Below are 26112 nucleotides of genomic sequence, written 5' to 3'. Positions count from 1 at the left end.
TACATGTTATAGTCAAATATAGCCTACATTAACCTACATAACACTTAATACACTAGACATGGGCTACTGTTCATGTATAAATATGACCATAATTTATTAAACGAATAAACATGTTTATTCGCATGGATATTGACTTCCAAATATACTTTATCTCTAGTATTCAAACTTGCTAAATAACAGAGAAAGAACACAAACACAAGAATAACAACAAATTGCAAAATCAATACATTTTTATTCCGTTTTTTTTCCAATAGATTTTTTAAGACGTCTGAAACATTGTGGTGTCGTCATTGCTGCTATAGCCTCTAGAAGAATACCTTGAATAACCAAAGTGCTAGAATAGTTACATTTCAATGGCTTCACTCTGTTAGTAAGAATTGTACATCGAAAAATCTGCTCAGGTGAAAACACATATCAAACAAAATCGACAAAGTTGATAGTTCAACCCTATCAAAGGACCCTCTACCCCCTGATTGACATTTAGAATTGGGGATGTAATACAACACCCTAAATGACTTCACTTGACTAAAAAAAAGGAAGTCCATTACATGGTTTTCATGTCCACAGCATAAACATCATCAGCACACTAAGTCTGAGCCTTCACGCCAGAATAACAACACTTAATCTACATGGGCCTCTAATCAAACCAATACAAAGAGATCTACTGTAATGCAAATAAATTGCCAATGAGCTATCAAAACAATGCTAATTAGACACTGCATTTACAGATTCTCAAGCCTAAAAAGATTCACACAGTTTCAGAGTTAAACACAATTTATTTTATGCTTAAATTATCGTTTTGACCATCCAGTGTTTTTGCCATACATATGCTATTAAGAGCTACAATCAAAGAATGTCTTTATGTGTCCTTATGTGAGTAAGATTAAACTTAAGGAAATACTTCACCAAAACCCAAAATCAAATGCCTTTGTTTTTCTTTAAAACCACAGCAGCCTTTAGAAAACCAAGTGATACACTGCTAAAATGATTACAAACAGTCTACAGCTTACAGAGACCTCTACACCTTATAGCCAATACACACAATACAGTTATAATTTTACAGCGAGCCAGTCTACTAGCGTATACATTCAGATTACTTCTCTCTCGTAGCAGAAGCTGCCCTTCAGTTTTACATAGACAGACAATACACAGAACCCTCATGAAGCTGGAGACATTTTCTTCATCCTGATCCTCATCAACACACAAAATGCTTTTAAGTTTTTTTTTTTTTTTATATATAAAATTGATGACAAATGTTAGGGCTATATGTGTACACAGATAAAGGGTTTTATTTCTCGTTTTAATACAGTGTTTGCAAACTTGTAAAAATTGTACTTAAAATAATGTGAACAGCATGCATGAAAATATGAGTACTCTGAAAGGCTGCTTTAGCTGGATTAGATAAATCCCCATTTTGGGACTCTTAAAACTTGAAACCTTCAGAAGATTTTCTGGAAATTTCCTCTGTTAAAATCGAACCAGCTTTTTCATATACAAACATTATACCTGCTATATTAATTAATTATACAAGAGCATGTGAAGTTACACTCAAATCTCCTTTAAAAGTGGAACCATTTTGATAAATTTTGAAAGCACTTGTAAAGTTCTCGCTTGTCAGTGCATTTTCATCCTGTTACTCATCCTTTTAGAATTTTACACATTTTGATTTATATACAGAAAAGCCTTTGTGTTATATTCGGTTTTAAAAAGGAAAAAACCTCAAAACAATTTACATCCTGACATTAATGGGTCCAAGAAAAAACTATAAGGCGAGTGTAGGAGGTGGTTCAGAAATCTTCATGATTTTTTCATGTTTTGTAAGTTTTCTTTTCTCTCCCAACAGTTGAAATGAGCTCTTGTGCCATCTTTGGTCACAGGGAAGTGTGTATTCAGTTGCGTCTGTATGCTTTTCATTTACAGGAGTCCTTTAGCGTTGTCACAACCATTATGCTCCTCAAAAAAAGCTCTCACGGCACCAACAGACCAATGGCATGTATTGAGTCACACACAGGAAGCAGAACCATCTTCCTGGTCAGCTGACAGGAAGTGAAGACCTCGGAGGTCCTTCAGACAGGGAGTGAGTTTATCATGCTCATGCTAAAATCAGACGGTCCAAGTCCTCTCTCTTGAAAACCATGCTTGTGTAGAAGTTGCAGACCGCACCATCGGCTGAAATTCTCATCCTACAGTTTTCCGGTCTCAGTAACTTCAAGCCTTGGAAACTGATGGGATCCCTGCACACAGGGAATATATAAAACAACACGTCAGGCAAAAAAATTAATAAAAATCCTTTCAATATTATAAAACAGGGACGGATGTTGTTTTTGAATCTAGGATACAATTGTGGAACACGGCTGGTTTTCAATGTTTAAAACTGCACAACATAAGAAGTCCACCTTGGATTCAACCCAACCTCCACTTACTTAGGCCTTAGTTCCTCCTAAAGAAAACTCATACACGTGGCTAAACCTCAGCTACATGCACAAGTATCTGTTTCCAGGATGGTGGGTGGGTGGTCACAGCAACAGCGGTCGTCATGGCAACCACCAACCGAACCAGAGTTTGAGGGGAGTGTCACAGCCATTCCATCATTTGTTTCAAGCAGGTTAAAACAGAATCATACTCTGAGGCATGCAGAAACGGCTAGAGGGTGGAAAAGGGAGGATTTCAAAGCAAGCTGACCCGAACTGTAACTCTTGCTTCAATGGTGGTGTCATGGGTTTTGCTGCTGTGTGTGCGTGTGTGTGTGTGTGTGTGTGTGTGTGGGGGGGGGGATTCAGGGAACAAAAAGAGTTATACGATAGATGCTGAGGTGTGCTACGACCATTATCCCTGTTCCCATTGTGACTGACTCACCCACCTCACCCACACACAGCTGACAAAGGGAGAAACACTGCCAGTATCAAACCCACCAGAAAGGACTCAGGCGTAACACAGTGACACACTCACGAGGTCTGTGAGTAGTGTACCGTGCTGAGTGGGATGAAGAAGAGTGGTAGTACAGAGCAGAACTGTGCCATAGAGGACAACAGCGGGTAAGAGAGTGTACAGCATGAAGCAGCATGTTTAGAAAAGCACAGAGCACAATAGCAAGTCACACAATGTGAAAAGAGATTGTGGAAGAATATCCAGCACAGCTTTGTGTGTTGCTAAGGGGGTGGGTGAGAGCTGATGCTTCTGGATGTTAGTGGGGCAGGGAGGGCATATTATGGTCTGTCTGGTACCTAACTGGAGGAGAACGCAGTTCTACGAGTGAAGAGTCTTCTCCCCGGATCTCCTGTCCTCCTTCCTCCTGCTGCTCCTAGCTCCTTCCCCGGGCTGAAACACAAGCATATTCAAAGCTCTGAATCCAATCCACCAATCACTTTATTACATTTCATAAATGGCACTTAAAAGGTACAGGACGCGTAGTCTCCTCCACACTCCTGGGCTGCCAGCGGAAACAGAGCAGCTTCTGTTAGTGACTCAAATACCAGCACCAGGGTCCGGCACCTGTACCCTAGTTGTGAACACGTGCAGTGAAAGGGGGATGCTTGACTAACACCATCAACCGCAAAAACACACAGACAAACAACTGCAAAGATAAGAGAAGGCCAATCTAGTGGTTAGGCAAACAGTAACCCAACACAGCTGCACGAAAACAGCAAGCTGAGACCAGAGAAGAGGGGCAGATGCAAAGGGGCAGTTGAGGTGAATCCAGGTGTTGACGGCAACCGGAGACCATGGGGTTTAAAGAAGTAATAACACACATCAGAGAGGAGCACGTGAGGTTTGGAGTTAGCATGAACCCACAGCACCCGAACCACACAACAAGCAGTAAAAACAGTGCAGGTTAAAAACGAAGTGTTGGTTTTAAGGAAAGGATCCAACATTTTCTTGTTTTGCAACAGTTCAAAAACACACATATACACACCCACACACACATATACACCCACACACCCACACACTATTAGACACACCCCATGCCAAGGTGAGCCCCAAATCCCTGCCAGCACACGGTTATTACACTGATTTCCCTCAAAACTCTGAGACGAACCCCTGCACCCAAGAGCAGCCATTTTATCCACCCCCCTCCTGTCGCCATGCCAACCTCAGGTTCCTCCTCCTGGAAGGAAGGGGTGGGCCAGGGGTCTCCGTGGCCCCTCCTCCCCCATTCCCCCCCCTGGTCTTCAGGCGTGGGTGTGGCCGCGCGCCGGATGACCTTCCGGATGACCTGAGAGAGGAGATCAATGTGGGCAGAAGCTGGAGGTGGACTCTGAGGACTGGAGATGAGTCACCTGACGTGATCATGGGTCAAGGCGTAACGTATACGTTACTTTTCTAGTGATGAGGTTGCCGTCGCCGTCTGTGTACTGTTCCTCTGTCATCGACTCTCCAGGAACATGCATCGCCTGTTCTCCCTGTAAGTAGCCAAGTTTAGGGCTTTTCACTGGTGACACGCAATTCACACCTGCGGGAACTGCAAACCAAGCGAATACCTTGTAGCACCAGCACTATCAAACAACAAACCAACATTCAAAACAAGTCACCAAGTTTTTCTATATAGTATAAGATTAAAGCTCAAGAGAAGGGTTCTTGGCATTATAGGGTCACAATAGGAAAAAAATACTTAATTGAGGGCACGCAACAGAAGCAGGTTATTAGGCTTGGAGGCGCAGTTGACACATTCACAGACACGCACACACACAGACACAGACAGACAGCACTAGGTACAGTGAGCCACAGCAGTCCACAGCACACCAGGACCTAAAACCAAACCAGCACCAAATCAGAACCAGTTCAAACCCAAACCAGTTCACACCATCCACCAGGTCTAGGCAGACTACCTTCAGAATGACCCGACGCCTGAACACTCGGGTAGTGATGATCTGTTCCTCGTCCGAGCCGGACTCTAAATTAACACGCTGCTGCAGGGTGTTACATCAACATCACACACACAGGATGTTTGAGGGACACGTGTGGAGAAAAAATTATCCTTAAAGGGTTTAGTTATGTAGAGAAATCCCATCTGGAATACATTATCATTACAGTGCTTGAGAGCAGAGGTAAGAAGTAATTGTAACGTGTAACTGTAAACCAGAAACAGAAGCAAACATTCTCCTGACACTTCTGTCACCAAAAAGGGACACCTGGACTAAAAGGCATACCATGCCTGTGAGGACATACTGTGTCTAGTTGTACTACAGAATGAACAACACTTTACCTGGACTTTTTTCTCAGACACTAATGTGCCCTCCTCTTTCCCTAGTCCAGCCCTGCCATTGGCTGAGTCCTGTGGAGCAGTAGGTGAGGTGTCCTGAGACGATGGCTCTGAGTGGTTGCCGTTGTGCTGTGTCCTCCCTGACTCCGCCCTGGATGAGGAAGTGACAGAGTCACTGGAGTTCTCCTGGCTGTAAAGATGGAGGAAAGATGGGTAATGTAGGGAGTCAGATGGCTGAGCGGTTAGGGAATCGGGCTACTACTCAGAAGGTTGCCGGTTCGATTCTGGCTCGGACAAATGACGTTGTGTCCTTGGGCAAGGCACTTCACCCTACTTGCCTCGGGGGAATGTCCCTGTACTTACTGTGTCGCTCTGGATAAGAGCGTCTGCTAAATGACTAAATGTAAATAAGTGTATTGATGTTTCAATACTCATAGAGGCAATTGTTAAGAGAAATATAAATCTTAGTTATTGTAAATAATACATTTTATTTGGGGGACACCTAATTTCAAAGCACTCAAGGACATCTTACATCAAATGGGCCTATACAGGTGAGTTAAAAAACGGTGTCAGTTAAAAATAAGTCTAAAATCAAGGGACAGATGGTGGAAGACGTTACCTGTTTTCCTGGCGGTCCAGTAGATCAGAGCTCACGCTGCGGCCAGGGGTGGGCGGCTCCACGTTCACGCTGGACGACTCGCTGTTCCAACCTGGAACATTGGAACACAGCTGTGTTTCTGCCTGCTGCACCTGCCTCAGAATCTCCTGAACCTTGGCCTCCGTCATCTCCTCGCCCTCCTCCTCTTCCTCCGCCCCCTCCAGTTTCACGTCTTCCAACAGAGACTTGATCTTGTCCTCTGTCATCTCATTTCTGTCCTCTTCTTCCTCACTGGAACCAGACTCTCTGTCTTCCTCCATGGCCTCAGCCCAGGACTGCAGAGACAGCTTGGCCTCACCCCCGGCCTCAGCCCAGGACTGCAGAGATAGCTTGGCCTCACCCCCGGCCTCAGCCTCAGCCCCGGACTGTAGAGATAGCTTGGCCTCACCCCAGTCCTCTGCCATCCTGTCCCTTCCCTGCAATCCTTCAGCTTCCCGCAACCCACTATTCCTCTTTTCTATTTCTTCGGCACACTCTCCCAGCTCTTTTTGTCCTTCGCTGGTTCCCATTTGCTCGTCTTGCTTCGCTTCACCTCTGTCCTCCATCATATCCCTCTTTTCTGACACAATTTCTAACACTTCTTCAATCTTATGGACCTCTGGGGCCACCGTACACCCCTCCTCCCCTTCCAGCATCCCCCCTCAACAGCTTCCCCTGCATCTTTCTCTGTCACCTCCTCCATCACCTCCATCACCCTCACACCGTTCTCTTCCCTATCCTTCTCTCTCTCGCCCCCATCGCTCCCTACCACCTCTCTATCCACCTCTCCCTTCTCCCCCCGTTCCCCCTCTCCATTGTCCTGGGCTCCTGCTCTTGTCCTTGTCCTCGTTCACAGGACGGTGGAGAGAGCGATGGCAACGACGGATGTGGGATCTCTTCTTCCGCTTCAATCTCCTCGGTGGAGGGAAAGGACTTCTGACAATGATTTAGCTCCACTTCCACTTTGGGGATCTTCTCTGCGTGTTCCTCTAAAGGCACCTGCCCCTCCGCATCCATGGCTGCATCAGAGAGGGCTGTGAGGTCAAAGGTGGGGATGGAGAGGGCTGTGGGGTCTAGGTCAAAGGTGGGGATGGAGAGGGCAAGCTCACAAGGCCTCGAGGGGCTCCTAGGGGGGCTCTCTAGGTCCACACTAAGGCCCATTTCATCGTCCCAGGGCTGGTGCTTGGTGAGATCTAGGGGGGCTGAGTCTGGAAGGAACTGGTCAGGGGTGTGGTGGATGGTGGGGCTGGGGGTGGGGGTGGGGGTAGGAAGGTCAGGGTGGAGTTCCATGAAGGTGGAGTCTGAACCCAGGGTGGCGGGAGACTGCAGCTCAGCTAGTATACTGTGGTAATCTGTGGGTGGTAGATGATACACACACACACACACACACACACACACACACAGACACGTGGAAGCCCCAGTGACACACCAATCACCACATGAACACATACACCAGAAGACATATACTGAGTGACATGGACAATGGCACAGAGACTGTTCAGCAGCATGTGGCAAAACACCCGCTGACTGAGGTGACGCACAACCACATAAAACATGGTGCCACCAACCATATAGTTACAGTTTGGCAACAAATCATACATGACTATTGTGCAACAGGTGGAAAACAAGACGGAACACAAAATATAATCAATGGCCACAGAAACTATAGAGTCTGTCACACTTTTAACAGTTTTGAGACTAAATGGTTTCCTTGGTTGCTGTTAAAAGTTGCCACATTTGAGGTGGGCAGATATGAAAGCCACGAGTGAGGCATGATGTGATCATGTCTTTAGTGGGTTTGAATGATTAACAGAGTGGGTGTTTAGGCATGCTCACACAGAACAGACAGAAGGGGAGGATGAATAAAAAGAGACAGAGCAGGAAGGAGGAGAGACTAGATAAATATCTCAAGGGAGGAGGGGTCGAATCGAACCTGGGGAGGAGGAGGAGCTGAGGGCTTGCAGGGGCATTGACAGACCGGACAAGGGGACAGGGAGCGGATGGGAGGGGAGGGAGGGCCAGGGCTGGGGCAAGGAGACCCTGAGGAAGAGGCTGGGGGGAGTCCGGCGACAGAGAGGGGGGAAAGGGCACAAGAGGTCGAGGCCAGCAGGGCCGGGGAGGACTCGTGACTGGGAGGCTCACCTACAGGCTGGGAGGGGGCGACCTGGGGGGTAGGGGAGGCAGGGAGGAAGGTGGCCGGAGGGATGAGGAGAACTGGAGAACACAGGAGAGGGGGAGGGGGTGAGGCGGGTAGGGGGGTCGTTATGAAGGGTAGGGGAGGGTGAGAAACAGGGAGAGGAGAGGGGGGGTGGGAGAGATGAGGGGGAGGAGAGGGGGGCTGGGAGAGATGAGGGGGAGGAGAGGGGGGCTGGGAGAGATGAGGGGGAGGAGAGGGGGGCTGGGAGAGATGAGGGGGAGGAGAGGGGGGCTGGGAGAGATGAGGGGGAGGAGAGGGGGGGTGGGAGAGATTAGGGGGAGGAGAGGAGGGGGGAAGCGGAGGAGGGTGGAAGATGGGCTCGGGTGTGAGATCCATGTGAGACACTGAGGACTCGTAACTCGGGGAACGGCGCTGGGACGAGTGATGAACGTGGCAGGTGGGAGTCAGAGTGAAGGACGAGGTGGGCGAGGGAGAGGCAGGGGTGGGTGGAGGTGTAGGGGTAGGTGAGAGAGGGGTCAGAGTCTTGAATGTCATGGAGGGGTAAGGGATGTGGTATTCATGCGGAAGGGAGGTCGATTCGGTGACGAGAGTTGTCTGAGGTAGTGCAGGGCATGCTAGTGAGAGCCGAGGAGATGCAAGAGAAGGAAAAACAAAGACAGAGAAAAATGTCACACGAAAATGCAGAAATGCGAGGTCAAACAGAAGATGGCAGGACAAGACAAATAGAGATTATTCAACCAAGAGATGATTTTGAAAGTTGAAAATATGGGTAGTACAGGGAACAGGGGTGTGGGGTGAGAGCTGGGGGCTACGACACAAGACTCTTAATAGGTGTTAAGAGCTGGTATGGGCTGTTATAGGCTTAGAGGCAGGGCTGGGCGTGGCGGGAGGCAGGAAGTCTGGTTTCATAGAGGAAGAAGAAGCTGGTTGGTTCTTTCCAGGGAGGGAGGCGGGAGCAGAGGAACAGCAGGAAGGCTGGAAGACTAGGCTAAAGCTACATGTGAACAGGGTAAAACAACTGTGTTTAATTACAATATCCATCATGCATTAGGAGTAGAAAGGGTGTGTACACAGTACTTTTAAGGCAGTTAAAAATGTCATGGTCAATCTGGGTAAGAGAAGTTAGTTACAGCATGCAATCAGTTGCCATGGATTGCCTTAGTGGTGCTGGGCATCCATTTGTATTAACTATACTTTCAAGGACGAAAACGTATTTCAAGACTGTGAAATGAGCCATACCATAAGGAAATAACAAAGCAGTTGTGCTGAACATGCTCTGTCATTTTCATTATGGATAACACTTGATTCAACTACAATTGATTAATTATGATAAGGGCAAGGGGGTGAGGGGCAAGGGTTGGATATCACCAAATCAAACTTACAGGCTTCAAAAAAAGACTTTTTTGTACTTTTGTGAGGGGGGGGGGGGGGGGGGTTACAGAAAACAAGTAAAATAAATCAGGAGGTAGCAGGAGAGGTAAGAGGTCAGCTAGGCGGAGCTAAACTTTACCATCAGCCTGATCCCGGTAAACAGCGCTATCATCGGCAAAACTTCTCGTGCCTGAAATGTTACCATAGTCAAATATAGGCCCCTCCAGTAAAGTCACAATATCCATCCGATTGACTTTGGTCAGCACTGCAGTTAAGGCATCCGCTGTGGAAGGTAAACAAACAGCCTGGTGTTAGAGATGTAGACCAGGACACTGAAGCCAGGAGATGTCACTCAATTAGATGACCTCATAGTCACAGACACAAACACATAATACAGAAACAGTCTTACTTGGTGTCAATGTCAGTCCACCCTTACAATGTCTGAACAAAATGTACAGTGAGTCTCTTGATTCCTAACCATGTCTTTGCTTTTCATTATTCTGGTGGGGTATTTTTGTCTGAATATGTCTCGCAGTCTCACTGCAGTAAGTGAAGGTGGCAGTGTTGGATTTAAGTGCTCTCTTCGCTGAAACTAGGCCAGCGAGTCTTATCCTGTCCTGGATGAAATGTCATGCGTAGTGCTGGGAGACTACTGGAGCATGAAGAGGGAGGCACTACTCAACTGAGACACTGATAATATTACTGCTTTTGAGTCACACTGCATCTCTCTGTACATGAGTTTCACTAAAACACCACTTCAATTTAATTTGGTAGGAATGAGAGAGAGAGAGAGAGAGAGAGAGAGTGAGAGAAAGGGAAGAGAAAGAGAGAGAATGGGTCTACCCCGAGGACCAGGACAGCGAAAGGCTGAAGGACATGGACACTCACTCGTGGCATTCTTTCCATCCCGGCTGACCCATCTCTTTAGAAGCATGAAGCTCTGAGCGGTGAGAGAGTTGGGATTCTCCACACGGATGTGGTTGATCTCATCGACAGAGAAATTCATCTCCCGAGCCAGCTCTGAAAAATACATTGTGTGTAAAGGCAAACTCTTCAATATTTTCTGGTGGGGCTTTATTTGACTGAGACAGTGAAGTAGTGACAGGAAAGGCAGGCAGAGAGTATGGTGAAGGCGTGTGGTAAATGGGTCAAGGGCCCTGCTGTAAGGCCTTAGCTTATGTGAGCGCCCCATAAAAACATACTCTTGATATCGACTTGATTTGATATTTTACGCACTGCAGTCACACAGTCTACCAGTCAGACACAAACATACGCCTGCACTGGCGTGTTGTAAATAAGGTTCACACGTTCCCATAGAGGGCACTGTTTACTCACAAAATGATGGCTGGATCTTCTATATAGCATCATTCGTGATCATTCAAAACTATGTCAAATGAGGAGGCAGGACCAGACTCACCAGTCCAGCTGAGGCCCAGGTGGTCGGCCACGATGGCCATCCGTAGGTCTGTCCGTTCACACGGACTCTGAGGACCTGAAGGGAGAAGAGAAGGTGTTAGTCCACTCAGCCTGACATCCTCTGTAGACTGAAATAGTAGTTAAACAAGATAGGTTCCTTTTCTGGCCAAACTTGGGTTGTAGTGTTTTTTGTTGTTTTTTGTTTTCTCCAAATGGGGTAGGAATATCGTAAATGTCTTGTGTCCAATCCTCTGTTATGTTTGAGGATATTTATTAGTATGCCTGATGACTTGCACCGAGTGTAGATGCTGCGTTAAAGACCTTCCCAGAATGGCAAGAAAAGGAATGAGAGACTAAACACGTTATGACAGACTAGAGTGTGTTAATATCGACAGTGGTGCTCTGTGGACGTTTGTGAATATGTATCCTCTAAGCAGGCAGTAACTGTCATAAGAACCAAAACAAAACCAAAACAAAAGAATGAGCTAAAAAACATGGGGTCGATTCCTGTACTCTCAGGTTGCTACAGTGGATTCACAGGTTCTAGATGAGAGATGACTTCACATGCGGTACGACCTCTTTGTTCTTGCTGACACTTATAAGCTCGGTGACACAACTGGACCATGGAACTAAAAACAAGACTTAGAATTGCTCTGATTTGTTCAGTAGCCACCCTGCACAGAAAGACAGACAAACAGACAGACTCTGGAGTCGTCAACAGGAGACCGGCTGTGCCAGTGCCCCAGTCACTACTCTGGCATGCTGGTACGATTGGCGGGGGGGAGGGAGTAAGGGGTGGGTAGGGGGGAGAATAGGGTCTGACGAAGACAGTACAGTTCACAGTACAGAGATGACAAATGACATTTAAAAATGACAGCTACTGTTTGAAGAGAATAATACAGAAAAAAACACGCCACAGGCAATCAATCACAACGACGTCATGCAACTAAAGGAATTTTTGAACAAGTGTGAAAGTTTTACAAACTAGGCTTGATCTCCGCGACGGGGGGCGCCCGAGGCGCCGCACCCTGACTGCCCTCCTTCCCACCAGTCCGCCTACTCCTCCTGCTCCTCTCACTGCCGGAGGCCCTGTCCACCTTTGCCCTTAAGGCCCCGGCCCCGGCCTCAGCCCTCGAGCCTCTACCAGACCTGGATGAGCGGGAGGGCTGGGAGGAGGCGTCCGACAGAGAGGTGCTCCGGGAGGTGCTGTCTTCCTCCGACTTTTCTGTTTTTTTCTCCTCGTCTGACAGACGGTCGGCCAGCTTTAGCGTCTCCCCGCTAATCCCTTTAAAGTACTCGATGGTGCGCTTACATACCTCGCTAGGGTTCTCCCTGCCCCCTGACATCTCACCTGTGACGCTGACTTGTGGCCTGTCTTTCAGTGGCAGCCTGGAAGGCAGCTGAATGGCTACTCTGCCTGACCCCCCCCTCGCAGACTGAGGCGTGACCTGGACCGATATAGGAGAGCTGCTGGCACTGCTTCGTTTAACATCTTTGATTGGTATTCTAGACCTTGGCTCCACCTTGGCTACAGCAGGTTCTGGTCTCTTCCTGACCTCTGCCCTCACCACTTGTCTAGGCTTTTGCTTCCCTATGGCTGTGCCCTGCGTGTGAAACGACCATCCTGACGCTTTGACTGGTAGTCTAGACTTGGGCTGCCTCACGTCTGCCTCCTGACCAGCTTCGGTCTTTCTCTGCTCACTCTGACCACTACCGCTGTCTCTATCTGCCGAGTCCCTGCAGAACAAGGTTTCGATCCTGCTGGCTTTCTGGAGGGTGGGCTCAGAGGACGACTGCAAGTTAAACACGACACTACCACACTGGATGTAGTTAGCCTGGACGCTAGAAGACTCTAGGTTATTGTTGTTATTGCAGTTCTCTGCAGGGTAATCTCTTGTGTCCGACATCTTTGGGTCTGCGTGTCTGCTGGTCTTATTCTCCCCCAGCTGACTATTTATACTAACGTACTCTGGCATGAGACTCTCCGTCAGCTCCCCTTTACCTTCTGGGAGCTCCCCTGAGTCTTTTTTCACAGTTATGGAGACTGCTATGCCCATCTTAATGGGGGTGCGTAATTTGGGGTCAACTTTAGAGGCCGTGATCGTGCATGAAGAGGTGGTGTCGGCTACTGGGTCACCAGAGAGGACATCAGGACAGCCGGTACCGGTGTCAGTCTGTGCAGGGCTGCACTTTGCTGGTGTGCTGTCTGTGGTGTCTACAGTCACCTCGCCCGCCCTCTCCCCTGTTTTTGACTGAGAGGTAGCTACTACCCCCGGGCTCTGGCCCCCTTTCCCCTTGTCCCCTGATTTCCCATCAGAGGAATGCTCACCAATCTGAAAAAACTGAAGCCTCTCTTCAACAAAGTCCCGCTTGCTCATGTCAATTGCACCACTGCGGGTCATCTCAAACATCTTCCCCTCGTGGAAGGGAAAGGGGTTAGGCTCGCTCGTAGGAGTGCTCTCGTCAGTAGGGGTTCGAGCGGGGGTCGTGTCTGGCGTGGTGGCCTGAGACTTGTCCTCCACCGACAGCCCAAAAGGCTTAGGATCCTCATCTTTTGCTTTGGCTTCGTAAACTCCATCCTCTGATCCTTTGGTGGACCAAGGGTCAAAGTCTAAGCCTTTGGTGGCCACGGTTTTGAAGGTGGAGTTGAGCTCCTCTTCTAGTTGGTACCCAAAGTAGTTCTCCGTTTGAGTGAGTCTGTCAGGATGTCTTCCCTCCAGGGTGTAATCCCTTTCCTCGTTCTCGTTGTTTTCTGAGCTTTTCGACTTTGCGTTCTCTCCCCCGCCTTCTTCGCACGGCGTTTTCTCCTCCTCTATGACCTCCAGCTTTGACTGGTTGAAGGAGCGGTCTGTGTTTTTACCGTCCATGGATAGGCTGGAGCTTTTGGGGTCTTGTTCACTCATCCCGTCATCCTCATCCTGAAGGTCGTACCCATCGAGGGAGTCTATCTCGGTGGCGTCCGTGTCATGGGAAAACTCGGCGGTGGTTGCTATGGAGCAGTCAGTGATTGACTGGTCGTTGCCGTTTTGCTCAAAGTCCACATCTTCTCCCTTCACGACGCCATTGACGGCGGACTCCTTTTGAGTCCCGTTCTTTTCAGACTTTTTGGCCTTCAGACGCTTCTCTCCCTCTTCCTTCATCTTAAAGGTGTATTTTTTCGCCGGGATGGGATGAAAGACCGACTCGTCATCGCTGGAGTCACTGTCATCAGCTCCAGGGGGCACTGGGGAGGGAGGCTGAACCCGGATGATGGGCTCAGCCAGGAGGTGTCTGTCATGCTCCTCTTGAAGGTTCACCTCCATCATTTCCGTCTCGGCCTCTGAGGAAGCGCACGACCCCCTCTTCTCAGGGTCGGAATGCTCCGCTTCGAGGGGTGGAGGTGGAGGGAACTCGATGTACGCCACCCTTTTCTCTTTGGTTCGTTTCCCCGACTCCTGTTTTTTTGGGGGGGGTTCTGATGAGACCGGCTTGGCTTTCTCTTGGGGAGACTCCTTGTATATGAAAGTCTTTCCGTCCTCTTCCTCTGACTCTTCGGGGATCGGGCTTGGCATACCGGGCATGAACCCTATGACGGATTCGGGCGTCTTGGAGGCCATGCTCACCTCCTCTGAGCTGGGAGTCTCTGGAGTGATGGGGCTTTTGCCAGAGCTGTCCATGAACGTAACCTGCTCTAGTGTGTCGTCCTCTGGACTACCCTGAGGAGACGCTGGCTGTTGTTTGACAGAGTAGAACCCCCCTCGAGTCTCGTGTACTGTCCTGCTCTCATGACTCACTATCTTCTTGTAGGTTCCAAGCTGCCCAGTGGCGGTTTCTTTTTCATACTGCTTGCCTACTTGGATGCTAACATAAACTGGCAGCGGCTTAATGTCTTTGAAACCCTCGGTCACAACAACTGGAGTTACTTGGTCCAAGTACTCTACTTGGTCGCTATCAACACCATTACACACTACACTACTTAATGAATCTGTGGATTTTCCTATGGATGACGCATTAGTAGATTTGATGGCTTCGGAGCCACTGTGTAACCTATTTCTAGCTAAAGTAGGTATATGTGACCCTGCCCTATCACCCAGTTTAACAGAGGGATCTAGCTTTAATGAGGTGGACTGATGATTCTCTAAGAAACCAGAGGGAATTCTAACAGGAATTTGTGATTCCGAGTTTTTTTTTAGACTAACATTGCGTCCATCAGAACTACTTGGGGTTTCTCGGACCACCAGCTCAGTGTATATAATTTTCTGGGTAGTCTCCTCTTTACTGGACATCCCTTCTTTGAAACATTGCTCCCTCAGTGATTCAGCACCATTTCCTTCCTTTACTGTATCAGGAACTAGGATGTGAGATAGCTTTGTCGGTTGGGATTTGTAGTTCCCATTTCCCTGACTCTCCCACGTCTTTAATATATTTATCTCTTCCTGTTCCTTTCCATTCGTAGTATGCTTAGGGGAGGATGACGTGTACCTATTACCACTGGGAGTCTGTCCTCTAGAGTCACTGTCTAAACCTCTCCTCTGGATTCCTGGGCTGTCTGGCATTTGGGGAAGGTTTGAGCCAGCAAAAACCTGGTACACCGGCAGTTTACTTTCCTGCAGTTTTCTCACAGGGGGGTTTGAATTTTGCCCCCATTTTGGGTTATTGTCTTGTTTCTGAGCCTCTTGCTCAAATTTGAGCCTCACAGCACTGACTTTAGAGGATGACATTTGAAAAGGTTTAGGGGCCTCACCTGTACTTCCTTGTGAGGTGCTATCAGCCTGTTTGCTTTTGTCGCTATCATCGTACTGCAGTAGGACTCTCCGCTCTGGGCTGCTGGGTAAGCTGGCACATTTCCTATCGTTTGTGCCAAACCTGTCTCTAAACCTGTCTCTGCTCCAGTCCTCGCCACTGTTCCTATAAGTTGATCTTTCAGGACTGCTGTGAGTAGAGCTAGGCCCAGAACGTGTTTCCCGGAAGTCTGGCCTGCGAGATTTCTTCTCGGGAGACGACAGCTCGTCGTTAAGTTTCTCGGTCTTATCACGGAAAAACTGAGACACTTCACTCAACTTCTCCTCCGCCTCTTTGACTGTCCTGTCTACCCTGTCTTCATAAATTATCTTCTCTCTGTTCTTAGCCTGTCTGTCATCTGTGACCCGCATCCAAACCGATTGTTTTGGACTACCTGGCTCTGAAGAATATTGTAACAGCGTTAGCTTGTCATAGTTATCATCTGAATTGGACATTCTGCCGGATTTGTCAGACATGTTCTTTGATGACCTCAACACGTACTCTGTCCTGGGCCCGCCAGACCTGCACTCAGTGTGACTGCTCCTATCTGGGGAGTGGAAACGAGACCTGTCTCTCAGGTACTCCTCTGTGTCAGAGTGAGAGGACTCGAGCTGCTCAGAGAGGAGCATCTTCTCCGCAAAGTTGTACGATTCACCCCGTAGCTCCGACGATTCGTCGTCGTTGTACTCTACAGACTGCTGGCTCAGGAGCCGGAGAGTTTTGTAGGAGTCGTCAGCCATGAGTTGTGCAGAGCTAGGCCGGCTCTCCTCCTCCTGTGTCATGGGTGTGTGTACTCTGGAGGACTCGAGGTAACAGGGCAGGGACTCTTCTGGCTCCTCATGTTCATGCCGGGGTCCACAGTCCAAGTCCCCTCTGTGAGTCAGCTCCCTCATCCCGCCGGCGTTTCCTTGGTAGATGTACATCTCTTTCTCCGGGTGATTACTCGTCTCCCGGATGATGACTTCGGTCGGTTCTGTTTTATTTCCCTTTTCGATGTGCACTTCGATTATCCTTTCAACTTTGGGTTTTGAGTTCATGTCCTCGAGGACCCTTTGGGAGGATTCCTCGTTTCCTCCTTTGTGTTCAAACAGTCCGGCGAGTTCTCGGGAGGGATCCCTTCCTGATTGGAACGCTTTCATGATGTCATGAACAGACATGGTTTCCTCACACCTCTCCGACGTCGCCTCTTTGCTAGGGGGTTTGTGGTAGACCATGCGTGTCGTGGTGGTGATGTGAGTTTCCTCTTTCACTCGCATGCCTTTGCCCATGTTGTCCTCCTCGGGACTGACTTTCATTTGAAAGCATTTGTTTTGATCGGGTGTGGATGCGTTCAGGTTAAGATGCCCTTTAGACTCTGAATCTATGTACCTAACTGCCCTGGAATCTTCTATCCCTGGCTGTTTGTTGTCCTCTGGGGACTCATAGCTCCTAATGACATGGACTACCTCAGTCCTAGTCTCAGTGATCACTGGTGGAATGTCTTGGAAGAGTGCTTTTGGGCCCATGCCTTCTGCACTTTGAGGGGCAGAGGGGGTTCGCTCACTCCTGGTTTCGAACCCGCTGTCAGAGAGAGGGCTTTTGTCCTGATCGTGCGAGATGTCGTCTGGGGAGTCGAGGACGACATCGGGCCCGAACAGCACGTCTGCCAGTTTACAGAGCTCCTTTTCTGAAGCAGAGGAGCGCATGTTGATTGGTGGCATTTTGAGCTTGTGTTCCTGCACGGCAACGGCAGGTTTCAACACTCGTTTCTGTTTTTCTTCTCCGTCTCTCCTACCCTCCTCACTTCTATGCTTTAAATCTTTTCCTAGACTAAATTCTCTGTCTGGTAGAGTCTTTGCTTTGATTTGTGGTACTACGGTTTCGTATCTCGGAGGATAACTCCAGTTGCTAGCGGGCGGATCTGCTGGAACTCTTGAGAACTGTGCCTCCTCCAGGGCAGACTTGGTGAGGGCTGCCTTGCCATCCTTGACTGTGTCCTTAGTCAGTATCTCACTCACTTTCACTAAATCCTGTTTCACCTTCTCTACAATTCTAAATGGCTCCTCATCCTCTATTTTTGCCTCTTTGGGAGAGTCTGACTGGAAGCCTTTTGAGGCAGAATTTGTTTCTGTTTGCAAGATGGCCGACATACGTATCAAGTCCTCTTTCATCTCTGCCACGTCCTTTAGTATTTCTTGGCTGGACGACAGTGGGGATGATGTGGTGGATTTGAGGGCAGCTGGGGACATAAACAAGGGGGATTTGACGGGTGAGAGAGTTCTGGCAAAGGACGACTGCGCTTGAACGTTAGCCTCAGGAAGGGCTGTCTTCCGGGGGGATAAGAGGGCAGCTGCTGACTTAGAGACCTCAGGGAGCTTTTTAAACTGGGGCTCTGGCAGCACATTCATAACTGAGTAGACTGGCACAGTCATGGTGCTGGATGTGACAGTGGTGGTGGAGTTGGGGGGCGACCTCAGAGAGGCGTAGAGGGAACTGGAGGCTGAAGATCTCATGGACTGGTAGGACGAGGATGCGGAGGAGGACAAGGACTTGAGGGTCCCGTACCCTGCGGAGCAGGAGTTGAACGTTTTCTCGACCTCCTCGAAGGCCGCGTTTACGCTGGTGGTGGCCGCGTTGGTGGTGGCTTGTATCCGCTCCTGGAGGCTGCTGGGGAGCAAGGATGTTGGGGAGGAGGAGCGGTACTTTGTGGGGGAAACCGTTCCGTTTATCAAAGCTGCGGCGCTGGGGGGCGGGTTGGACTTAATGGGCGAGGAGAGGGAGGAAAACAGACCCCTCGAGGGGCTTGAAGGGTCTGCTCCGGAGCGTACAGAGGAGAGGCCGGGGACCGTTTTTATGGGGGAAGAGGAAGAGTTGGAGGCTGCACCAGAGCCCACTATGACAGCTTTGTACGGCAGAGTCGAGTTGTACATGTTCAGGGAGGACTTGGGGGAGGCAGGCGGGGTCATGGCGATGGACGATCTCTCCAGTAGAGCAGCTCCCCCTCCGGTGGTGATAGGAGAGGTCCTAGCCGACAGTGCTGCCAGGCCCTTGACCGACACGGGATCTGGGGCACTTTTGCCAGGTGAATACAGGAGGGTGGGGGTGACCTGAACTGGGTACTGGGCCTGCTGGACTACAGTCTTGATGGGGGATGAGATGGTTCTGTAGGACCGGATGGGGGAGGCTATGTCGCTAACTGACTTGGCCGGGGATCCTCCCAAGTTGGATTTGATGGGCGAGGCTGAGGTGATGGACCAGACGGACTTCAGTGGAGAGGCAGAGGGCGTGTTGGATGAAGAGCTGGTGGGGGAACCGAACCCAGACCTGGCTTGCCCAGGGACGGCGACAGGAACAGCCGACCACGCCTGATAAGATCGCGTTGAAAAGACAGGTTTGTAAGCGTAGCCAGTAGGCTGTGTTCTCGGCGAACTCCGATCGGTTGTTTCTTGGATAAGTAAATTTAACATAAATTTAAACGTAAAGTAACGGAAGAGAAACAGAAAAACCAGAAAGAGAGAGTTGAGTCAGTTAGTACAACATTGATCAAAGCAGTAAGATTATACACTGGTGACGTTGTGAGAGGTAATAACTATCTACACGTGGATGATATGGCAATGTAATGGTTGAAGGTCGACAATCTGTCACACGATTAAGAAGGTACCAGATGACACAAAATGAAGCATAATGCAGCAACAGAAATGCTTGAGTTAATGATGGAGAAGGGGAAAATGGCACAAGCAACAAAACGACAACCAATCATTCTTCTTGACTTATGATGTGCTTCATCCATTTGCCTCTCTGCTACAGTGCCTTTTACATGTTTGGTTATTTTATATTTTGTTCCGGTGTATTTTTGAAAGAAAAAAATTCCCCCTAAAACCTTTTGACTTTAATTTAGGTTCAAATACAGGTTTGGTTTTCAACAAAAGAGCAGTGTTACAGTGGAGTACAGTACATCCAGCAAACTCATTATCTCCTTGAAACAAAAGCACAAGCACAAAGCCAATAAGAGCGAGAAGAACTTTATACATAAAAATAAAACATTTATAAAAATAAACCATCCAAAACAACTTTATTTAAGATGCGTTTGGAAACGTATAAATGTCGCAATGAGAGCTGTTTTTGGGTCGACACGTGTACAATGAGACAACAAAAACACAGAGGACAAGGAAACGACGACACTTGAAAGACTTGAAAATGGGGGAAGGTGGGCGGAGCTTAGGCACGAAACCATGCAGGTGCGTCGTTCTAGACGAGTTTGAATAATGACGTGTTCATGGTGAAAATACACAGTGTTCTCATGTATGTATATCTACGCTATGGATGTATGAGTCAAACACTGTACAAAAGCTACATCTGATATGACTGAAACTTTATTGACAACTCGAACCAACTGATGTATTCATGAAAGTGAAAGTGTTAGACTCACTCGCCGCAGGGTCGGTCAGATAGCTGTAGCGCTTACGCAAAGCTAAGGAGGCAAAGGTATGACGTCGGTCTGGCTTTTCAGTCTGTAACAAACAAAAAAACAACAAAAGATGTATAAAACATAAATAAATATAGTCTAGATGGTCCTATAAATGCTGAGGTTGTGTGTGCTGTATCTCTATAACTTCCATTTGACTTGAAATGTTTCATTTTGTGCTTTTGAAAAACTTTCAAGATGCCTCGTGCATTGTGGTCAATGGCTGGTTAATTTATGCGAAATCTCTGATGAGGTGTCCATGTTTTCAGGTAAACATATTGTCTGTAGCACTGTGTATGACAGTACTGTGAAGTCAGAAGATTATATATTCATGCACACGTCTGAGTCGCCGTGGGATCTTGGTGGCCTGGTAGTGTGTTTCACAACTTTGTATATAGAGCAACACATGCAATGCGCGAGTACTCCAATAAGAAGTCCATGGGCTGTCATGAGTTTTAAAGATGACTTTCGTCACCAGATCCGTCTCAAAATAGTGTGGAGAAGGGATGGAGTTTACTACATATGGAACAAAAGATATAGATGGAAAAATAAGCTGGAGTGTGTCAAACACATCGCTCCACTAGGCTTGGGATGAGGTCAATAGTAATGACATCCGTAAATCCGGGTAAAACCGTCAACCTGACGTCATGCAACGTGACTACTCACAGTAGTTAGCTACCCTGACAATAAAAAAAGAAAATAAAGAAAAAGATCCATCACCATGCAAGTTGATTAGACTGTAGCTGCTGGGGTTTGCGATTAAAGCAACAGAAACAACAACATTAAGGAAGCAGTGCATGCCATGATGAAGAGTCATCTGTTTACCTCATCGTCAGGATCAGACTCCATGTCCTGGTGGTTCCCATGATGCATTGCGGTAGAGGAGAAAGATGGTGGGATGGGCAGCCGGAGGGGTTGGTGGGTGGAAATAAAAACCAGGAAATGAGAATGGTGCAGTTGAGCTAAAACCACATGGGCTTGGGGAAAGCCATGGAATTGTGTCAACAAAAATCCGAATGCCCAGCAGGGTAGCACAGCGCACAGCAACTACATTCTATGGAGTTTCTTCACGAAAACTGTTCATGGAAATCGCACAGAACCCCCCCCCCCCCCCCCCAATCGAAACAAAGAAAAGTGCCAATGTAATGTTGTAGTACGCTAAAGTAAATGGGGACGATACAATTAGGACTGAATACGTGTTTGGAAGGAACCTGTCATTGGTTTTGGACAGTACAAATAAAAGACACAGGTAGCAGCTTTTCTAAAGTAAGTTGAAGTTTAAACTTGTCTTCCTGACTTCAACTTCTCTCTTATCAAACCCATTCATTTACATGAAGATGACATGACATGGTCTTGAGGGAACACCATTCAAATATGGATCCTACCTTCTTATGAGTTGGCAGTGTGATATTCAGATTGCATATGGCGGTCTGTGCAAGACCTTTAGTGGATTTCGGCTCATTCAGGAAGGAAAGTCGCCCACAGGGTTCTTGGCCCAAGTCTCTGACCTAAAAAGATGATTCATTATGCATTCATTTACAAAAACACAAACATTTGTGACTCAGTCTATTTATTGGTATCCTATTTTTAGTTTCTGCTATTTCAGCATGTTTGAGGGACCATTGTTCATTGGCATGACTCCATAACTGAAAGACAGTTTGATTCCTTTTACAATCAGTACACAATATAAAAGAATTCAAGATGGTACCTTCACGTTAAATGGAAGACGGTTTTCCTTGAAGGAGTAGAAGTTGAAAATCAACTGCTGTCCACTCTTGGTTAGGGGAGTCAGATTGCCATAGCAATCCACAAAGATTGGCTTGCCCTCCAAGACCTGAAACAACATCATAGCAAAAGTGTGTTCAGAAAATAAGCAAAAGGTCGTTCGTCTACAGTTCTGTGCAAAAACACCCCCTACACACACACACACACACTCTTAGGTTAGTATACGCTTATAAGGTTAGTATAGGTTATTACATGTTTAAGAGGTTTAGTATACTGTATTGAATATTGTATATTATTTGTATATTTAGGAGGTTTAGTATATTTAGCTTATCATAGATGTAATCTATGTTCTGTGTACTTATATGTTATGTTATGCCAGGTTGCTTTATGTTGTCTTGTCCTAAGAATTTCAGTGCCCAGTCTGACCTTGTGTTGTTCTGTGGATCTGACAATAAAAGATTTGAACTTGAACTTGATCACAGTGTAGCCCAGGCTCACCTCAATATCCTTGCTCCTGGCCACCTCCTCAAAGTTCTCCTGCTGCTCCAGGGTCTTGTCTACCTTGTCGTCCGTCATGCAGAAGCAGCGCAGACGCGACTCCACGGGGTCATTCATCTTGGCAAACACCACGAACTTGGCCAGATACGGCACGCAGATCAGCTCCCGGTATAGCTGAGAGGCCAGGCTGACCGTCTCAGGAATCTGGTGGCAGTCTGCGAGCCAGAACCTGGAGAGGACGGGCGGGGAGCGGAGGAGCGGGGAAAGTCAGATCAATTGTCTCTGTTCGGAAGTTAGCTAGAGAGTTGAGGGCTCATCTTGGATGGTTTAATTTATAAATATGATACACGATTACGCCGACACATCCCTCATTTTCTCTTTTGGTGAGTGGGGCGTTGCTGGCATCAGCATTGTTTGACTGTATCATCTGTCTTAGAGTGACTGATGTAACGTACGCTTGGAAAATCCAAACACCGCGTAATGACTATCATACCTCGTCCTGAACTCTCCAGACTTTAATATTTCCAAATTCCATCTACGGCTTGATCAAATCACAGGCACATTCTGCAAACCTCAATCATCTATGGTCTAAAGATCTAATCATATACATTTTGTGACATTGAGAGGAGAACAGAGGCACATGACAGGACTGAGATAATCTAATTGTAATAACACCAAGGACTGCCCTGTTCATATCCGGCTCTACAGCGTCCACATGACTCAATTTAATTAGGACAGGCGTGACTCTGCTTACTTGTAAAAATAAACTCTTTAAAAGATTCTAAGGTTCGAAATTCTAAGATTCTAAAGATTCTAAGGCTCTACATTCTAAGATTTTAAAGATTATAAGGTTCTAGATTCTAAAGATTATAAGGTTCTAGATTATAAAATTCTAATGATTCTAAGGCTTCGGTCATCCTGGGATGTGTTGATGTGTTTCAAGTCAAGCCACAGAAGCGTGTTACCTAGTGGGCTGTGTGTTCATTGCGCTTGTGCTTGAGATAGGAAGAAAGAGAGAGGCAGAAAGAGAGAGGCAGAAAGAGGGAGGCAGAAAGAGAGAAGCAGAAAGAGAGAGCCAGAAAGAGAGAGCCAGAAAGAGAGGGGCAGAAAGAGAGAGGCAGAAAGAGGGAGGCAGAAAGAGAGGCAGAAAGAGAGAAGCAGAAAGAGAGAGCCAGAAAGAGAGAAGCAGAAAGAGAGACCCAGAAAGAGAGGGGCAGAAAGAGACAGGCAGAAAGAGGGAGGCAGAAAGAGAGAGGCAGAAAGAGGGAGGCAGAAAGAGAGAGGCAGAAAGAGAGAGCCAGAAAGAGAGGCAGAAAGAGAGAAGCAGAAAGACAGAGCCAGAAAGAGAGAGGCAGAAAGAGAGAGGCAGAAAGAGGGAGGCAGAAAGAGAGGCAGAAAGACAGAGCCAGAAAGAGAGAGGCAGAAAGAGAGAGGCAGAAAGAGGGAGGCAGAAAGAGAGAGGCAGAAAGAGAGAGGCAGAAAGACAGAGCCAGAAAGAGAGAGGCAGAAAGAGAGAGGCAGAAGGAGGGAGGCAGAAAGAGAGAGGCAGTAAGACAGAGCCAGAAAGAGAGAGGCAGAAAGAGAGAGGCAGAAAGAGAGGCAGAAGGAGGGAGGCAGAAAGAGAGAGGCAGAAAGAGAGAGCCAGAAAGAGAGATCCAGAAAGAAAGAGAGGATGAGATCCAGGTGTGTGTGTGTGAAAGTGGCCTTACCTGGCCGATACGTTGGTGGTGAAGGAGACACAGTCGGTGACGAAGGACAGCGGCGTGGTCCCTGTGATGTCCTCCCACTGAGCAGGAGACGTCCCTCCTGGACAGAGAAAAACAACATGTCACACAGTTGTAAATCCCTGCTCCACCCGTTTCAAACCCTGGGTCATCATCATTCCTCAGAGCCTTTAAAACCAAACCGGAGAAGAGATCTAACAACTGGAAGCAACATTAAAACATCCATGGAGAGGACAGAAATTCCAACGTCCATATCTGTTTCATTAGCTTTACTAACAACATTGGGGAATTTGTTTGATGAACTGTGCGATGGATATTTTAAAAAAGCAGTGAGTAAATGTGTAAATGATTGGAAAAATACATTTAACAGTGAAAATATCCCTTTAATCCTCATGAACTGGACTTGCCTGTGATGCTGCAGAGGAGTCGCAGGCAGGGCGTGGCGTCTCCACGGTGACTGACAGGGTGACCCTCTGCAGAGCGGGGCGGGACTGGGATCGTCATGGTGATGGGCTTGTGGAACTTTCTCCTCCTGGGCTCCACGGTAACGATAGGGCTGAAGGTTGCTCTGTTGCCGAGGACAGACCGGACCATCTCATCGGGAACGGGCTGGGCCTTGGAGAGAGGGAGGAAGACAGGAGATGAATATCCCCTCCTTCATTCACTTTCAAGTCCATCCTTTATGACCAATCTTTTACAAGAAAGTAAGTAACCCTAACCCTAACCCTTTCCTCACAGAAAGGTAAACAATGTCCACCAGAAAAATCTGACGTATAATCTCCCGATGTGATGTTTTGATCAAAATCTTCCTCAGAAATCCCAAAGAACATACCATAACTCATTAACTTATTTCCAACACTCTAAAGGTATTACAGGTGAAGTATACAACTATTGAGGAAAAATAATGAAAGAACTTGATCTGGATGCTTCAGGTCAGACACACTTGGTAAAGGTATTACAGACCTGCAGGCCGACGCGGATCTTTTTGGTGAGCGCCCCCTGTGGGAAGGAGGCCTGCACCATGGGCACGGTCATGCTGGACAGCATGCCCCCCTCGGGGCCCATGTGGTTGCTCTCCTGCTTGATCCTGGACACCACCGCAAAGTATTGTGGGAAATCCCTGGTGGTGATGCGGCAGATCCTCTTCTTCTCCAGCTCAATGGGACTGTCCAGTTCTGACGGACGACAAGATTAATGACCATCTATCCAGAAGTGTCCGTGTACGGTTTTAGTTTTTCATTTTGTTTGATGCGCAGACGCAATTTGTTTGATTCAAAAGCTGAAATATAATACTGGCTTCTTGTACTGAGTGAAGACTAGGGGTGTAACGATACACACAGCTCACGATACAATAACGTATCTTGATACTGGCTGTACGATACAATACGTATCATGATATTTTGAACACCATTTTAAATTAAACTAAAATTCAATGAACATATTTATTTCCAAAACATTAAATATTTTCAATAATTTTGTATGTTGTTCATACAATTTAACTCCGTTCAAGCAACTTCTGTGAATGCAATGAATGCACGCATGACACAGGAGCAGAGTAGGTCGACTATTGTAAAAATATTGCCATAACTGTACGATACATATCGTAAAATATTTGTATCGCGATAAATTGTTCCACGGTATCGTGTTACACCCCTAGTGAAGACACATCTTCAACCCTGATTGACGATTCAGATGGAGCCTCCCTCCCATGACGGAGGTTCCCGTGTGGAGACCCACCCTCGTCCATCCCACTGAGCATGTCCAGAAGGTCCTGCTGGCGATAGTCAGACTGATGTTCCTTCCAGGTGTCCCCGTTGTCGCTCCGCAGCACAATCAGCTCCCTCTCCCGGTCCCTCATGGAGCCAAAGTGGGGAATCTCCACAATCACAGGGCTGGAACAGAACAGTTCACAGTTCATGTATCCAAGTCTTGAATATAATAGTTTTATTAAATATTCAATATGTTTTTAATGACTTGTTGAAATGAAGGGGAGGTCTTTGAATAAGCTCTCTGGACTTATTTCCTCTTTCTGGACAATGAACATAATTATCTTTATTTTGTATAATTTTATTGTAACTACACAATTGACAGGCCTTGGGTGTAGAAGCGAGAGCTCTCTAAGAGACTCCCGGTGTGAGCATGGTCATGTGACTAGCACCTCTACCAGGAGGGACTACA

At 47.4% G+C, this 26112-nt stretch overlaps 1 protein-coding gene across 1 annotated transcript in view; it reads right to left on the bottom strand.

Annotated features, from left to right (window-relative positions):
- Positions 1 to 212: 212 nt before the first annotated feature.
- Positions 213 to 26112, bottom strand: part of LOC146268571 (ankyrin-3-like) — an 87256-nt gene continuing 61356 nt past the window's right edge. The window contains exons 32-51 of the mRNA XM_084709859.1: positions 25672 to 25826; positions 24898 to 25109; positions 24342 to 24549; positions 23920 to 24016; positions 22211 to 22439; positions 21696 to 21821; positions 21373 to 21495; positions 20813 to 20839; positions 19952 to 20033; positions 11768 to 18967; positions 10784 to 10858; positions 10255 to 10386; positions 9569 to 9649; positions 5820 to 5910; positions 5204 to 5390; positions 4827 to 4907; positions 4317 to 4400; positions 4091 to 4213; positions 3225 to 3318; positions 213 to 2234 (exon numbers count right to left, since the gene is read on the bottom strand). Coding sequence (XP_084565985.1) covers positions 3247 to 3318; positions 4091 to 4213; positions 4317 to 4400; positions 4827 to 4907; positions 5204 to 5390; positions 5820 to 5910; positions 9569 to 9649; positions 10255 to 10386; positions 10784 to 10858; positions 11768 to 18967; positions 19952 to 20033; positions 20813 to 20839; positions 21373 to 21495; positions 21696 to 21821; positions 22211 to 22439; positions 23920 to 24016; positions 24342 to 24549; positions 24898 to 25109; positions 25672 to 25826 — 9385 coding nt within the window. The 3' untranslated portion in view covers positions 213 to 2234; positions 3225 to 3246. The remainder of the gene's footprint in view (positions 2235 to 3224; positions 3319 to 4090; positions 4214 to 4316; positions 4401 to 4826; positions 4908 to 5203; positions 5391 to 5819; positions 5911 to 9568; positions 9650 to 10254; positions 10387 to 10783; positions 10859 to 11767; positions 18968 to 19951; positions 20034 to 20812; positions 20840 to 21372; positions 21496 to 21695; positions 21822 to 22210; positions 22440 to 23919; positions 24017 to 24341; positions 24550 to 24897; positions 25110 to 25671; positions 25827 to 26112) is intronic.

The sequence above is a fragment of the Hypomesus nipponensis genome, chromosome 11 (assembly GCF_054491055.1).
Source record: "Hypomesus nipponensis isolate SF chromosome 11, ASM5449105v1, whole genome shotgun sequence".
In the NCBI taxonomy this organism is placed as follows: domain Eukaryota; kingdom Metazoa; phylum Chordata; class Actinopteri; order Osmeriformes; family Osmeridae; genus Hypomesus; species Hypomesus nipponensis.
Note: the sequence above shows the minus strand (reverse complement) of the source record. Positions and strands in the feature narration are given on the sequence as shown.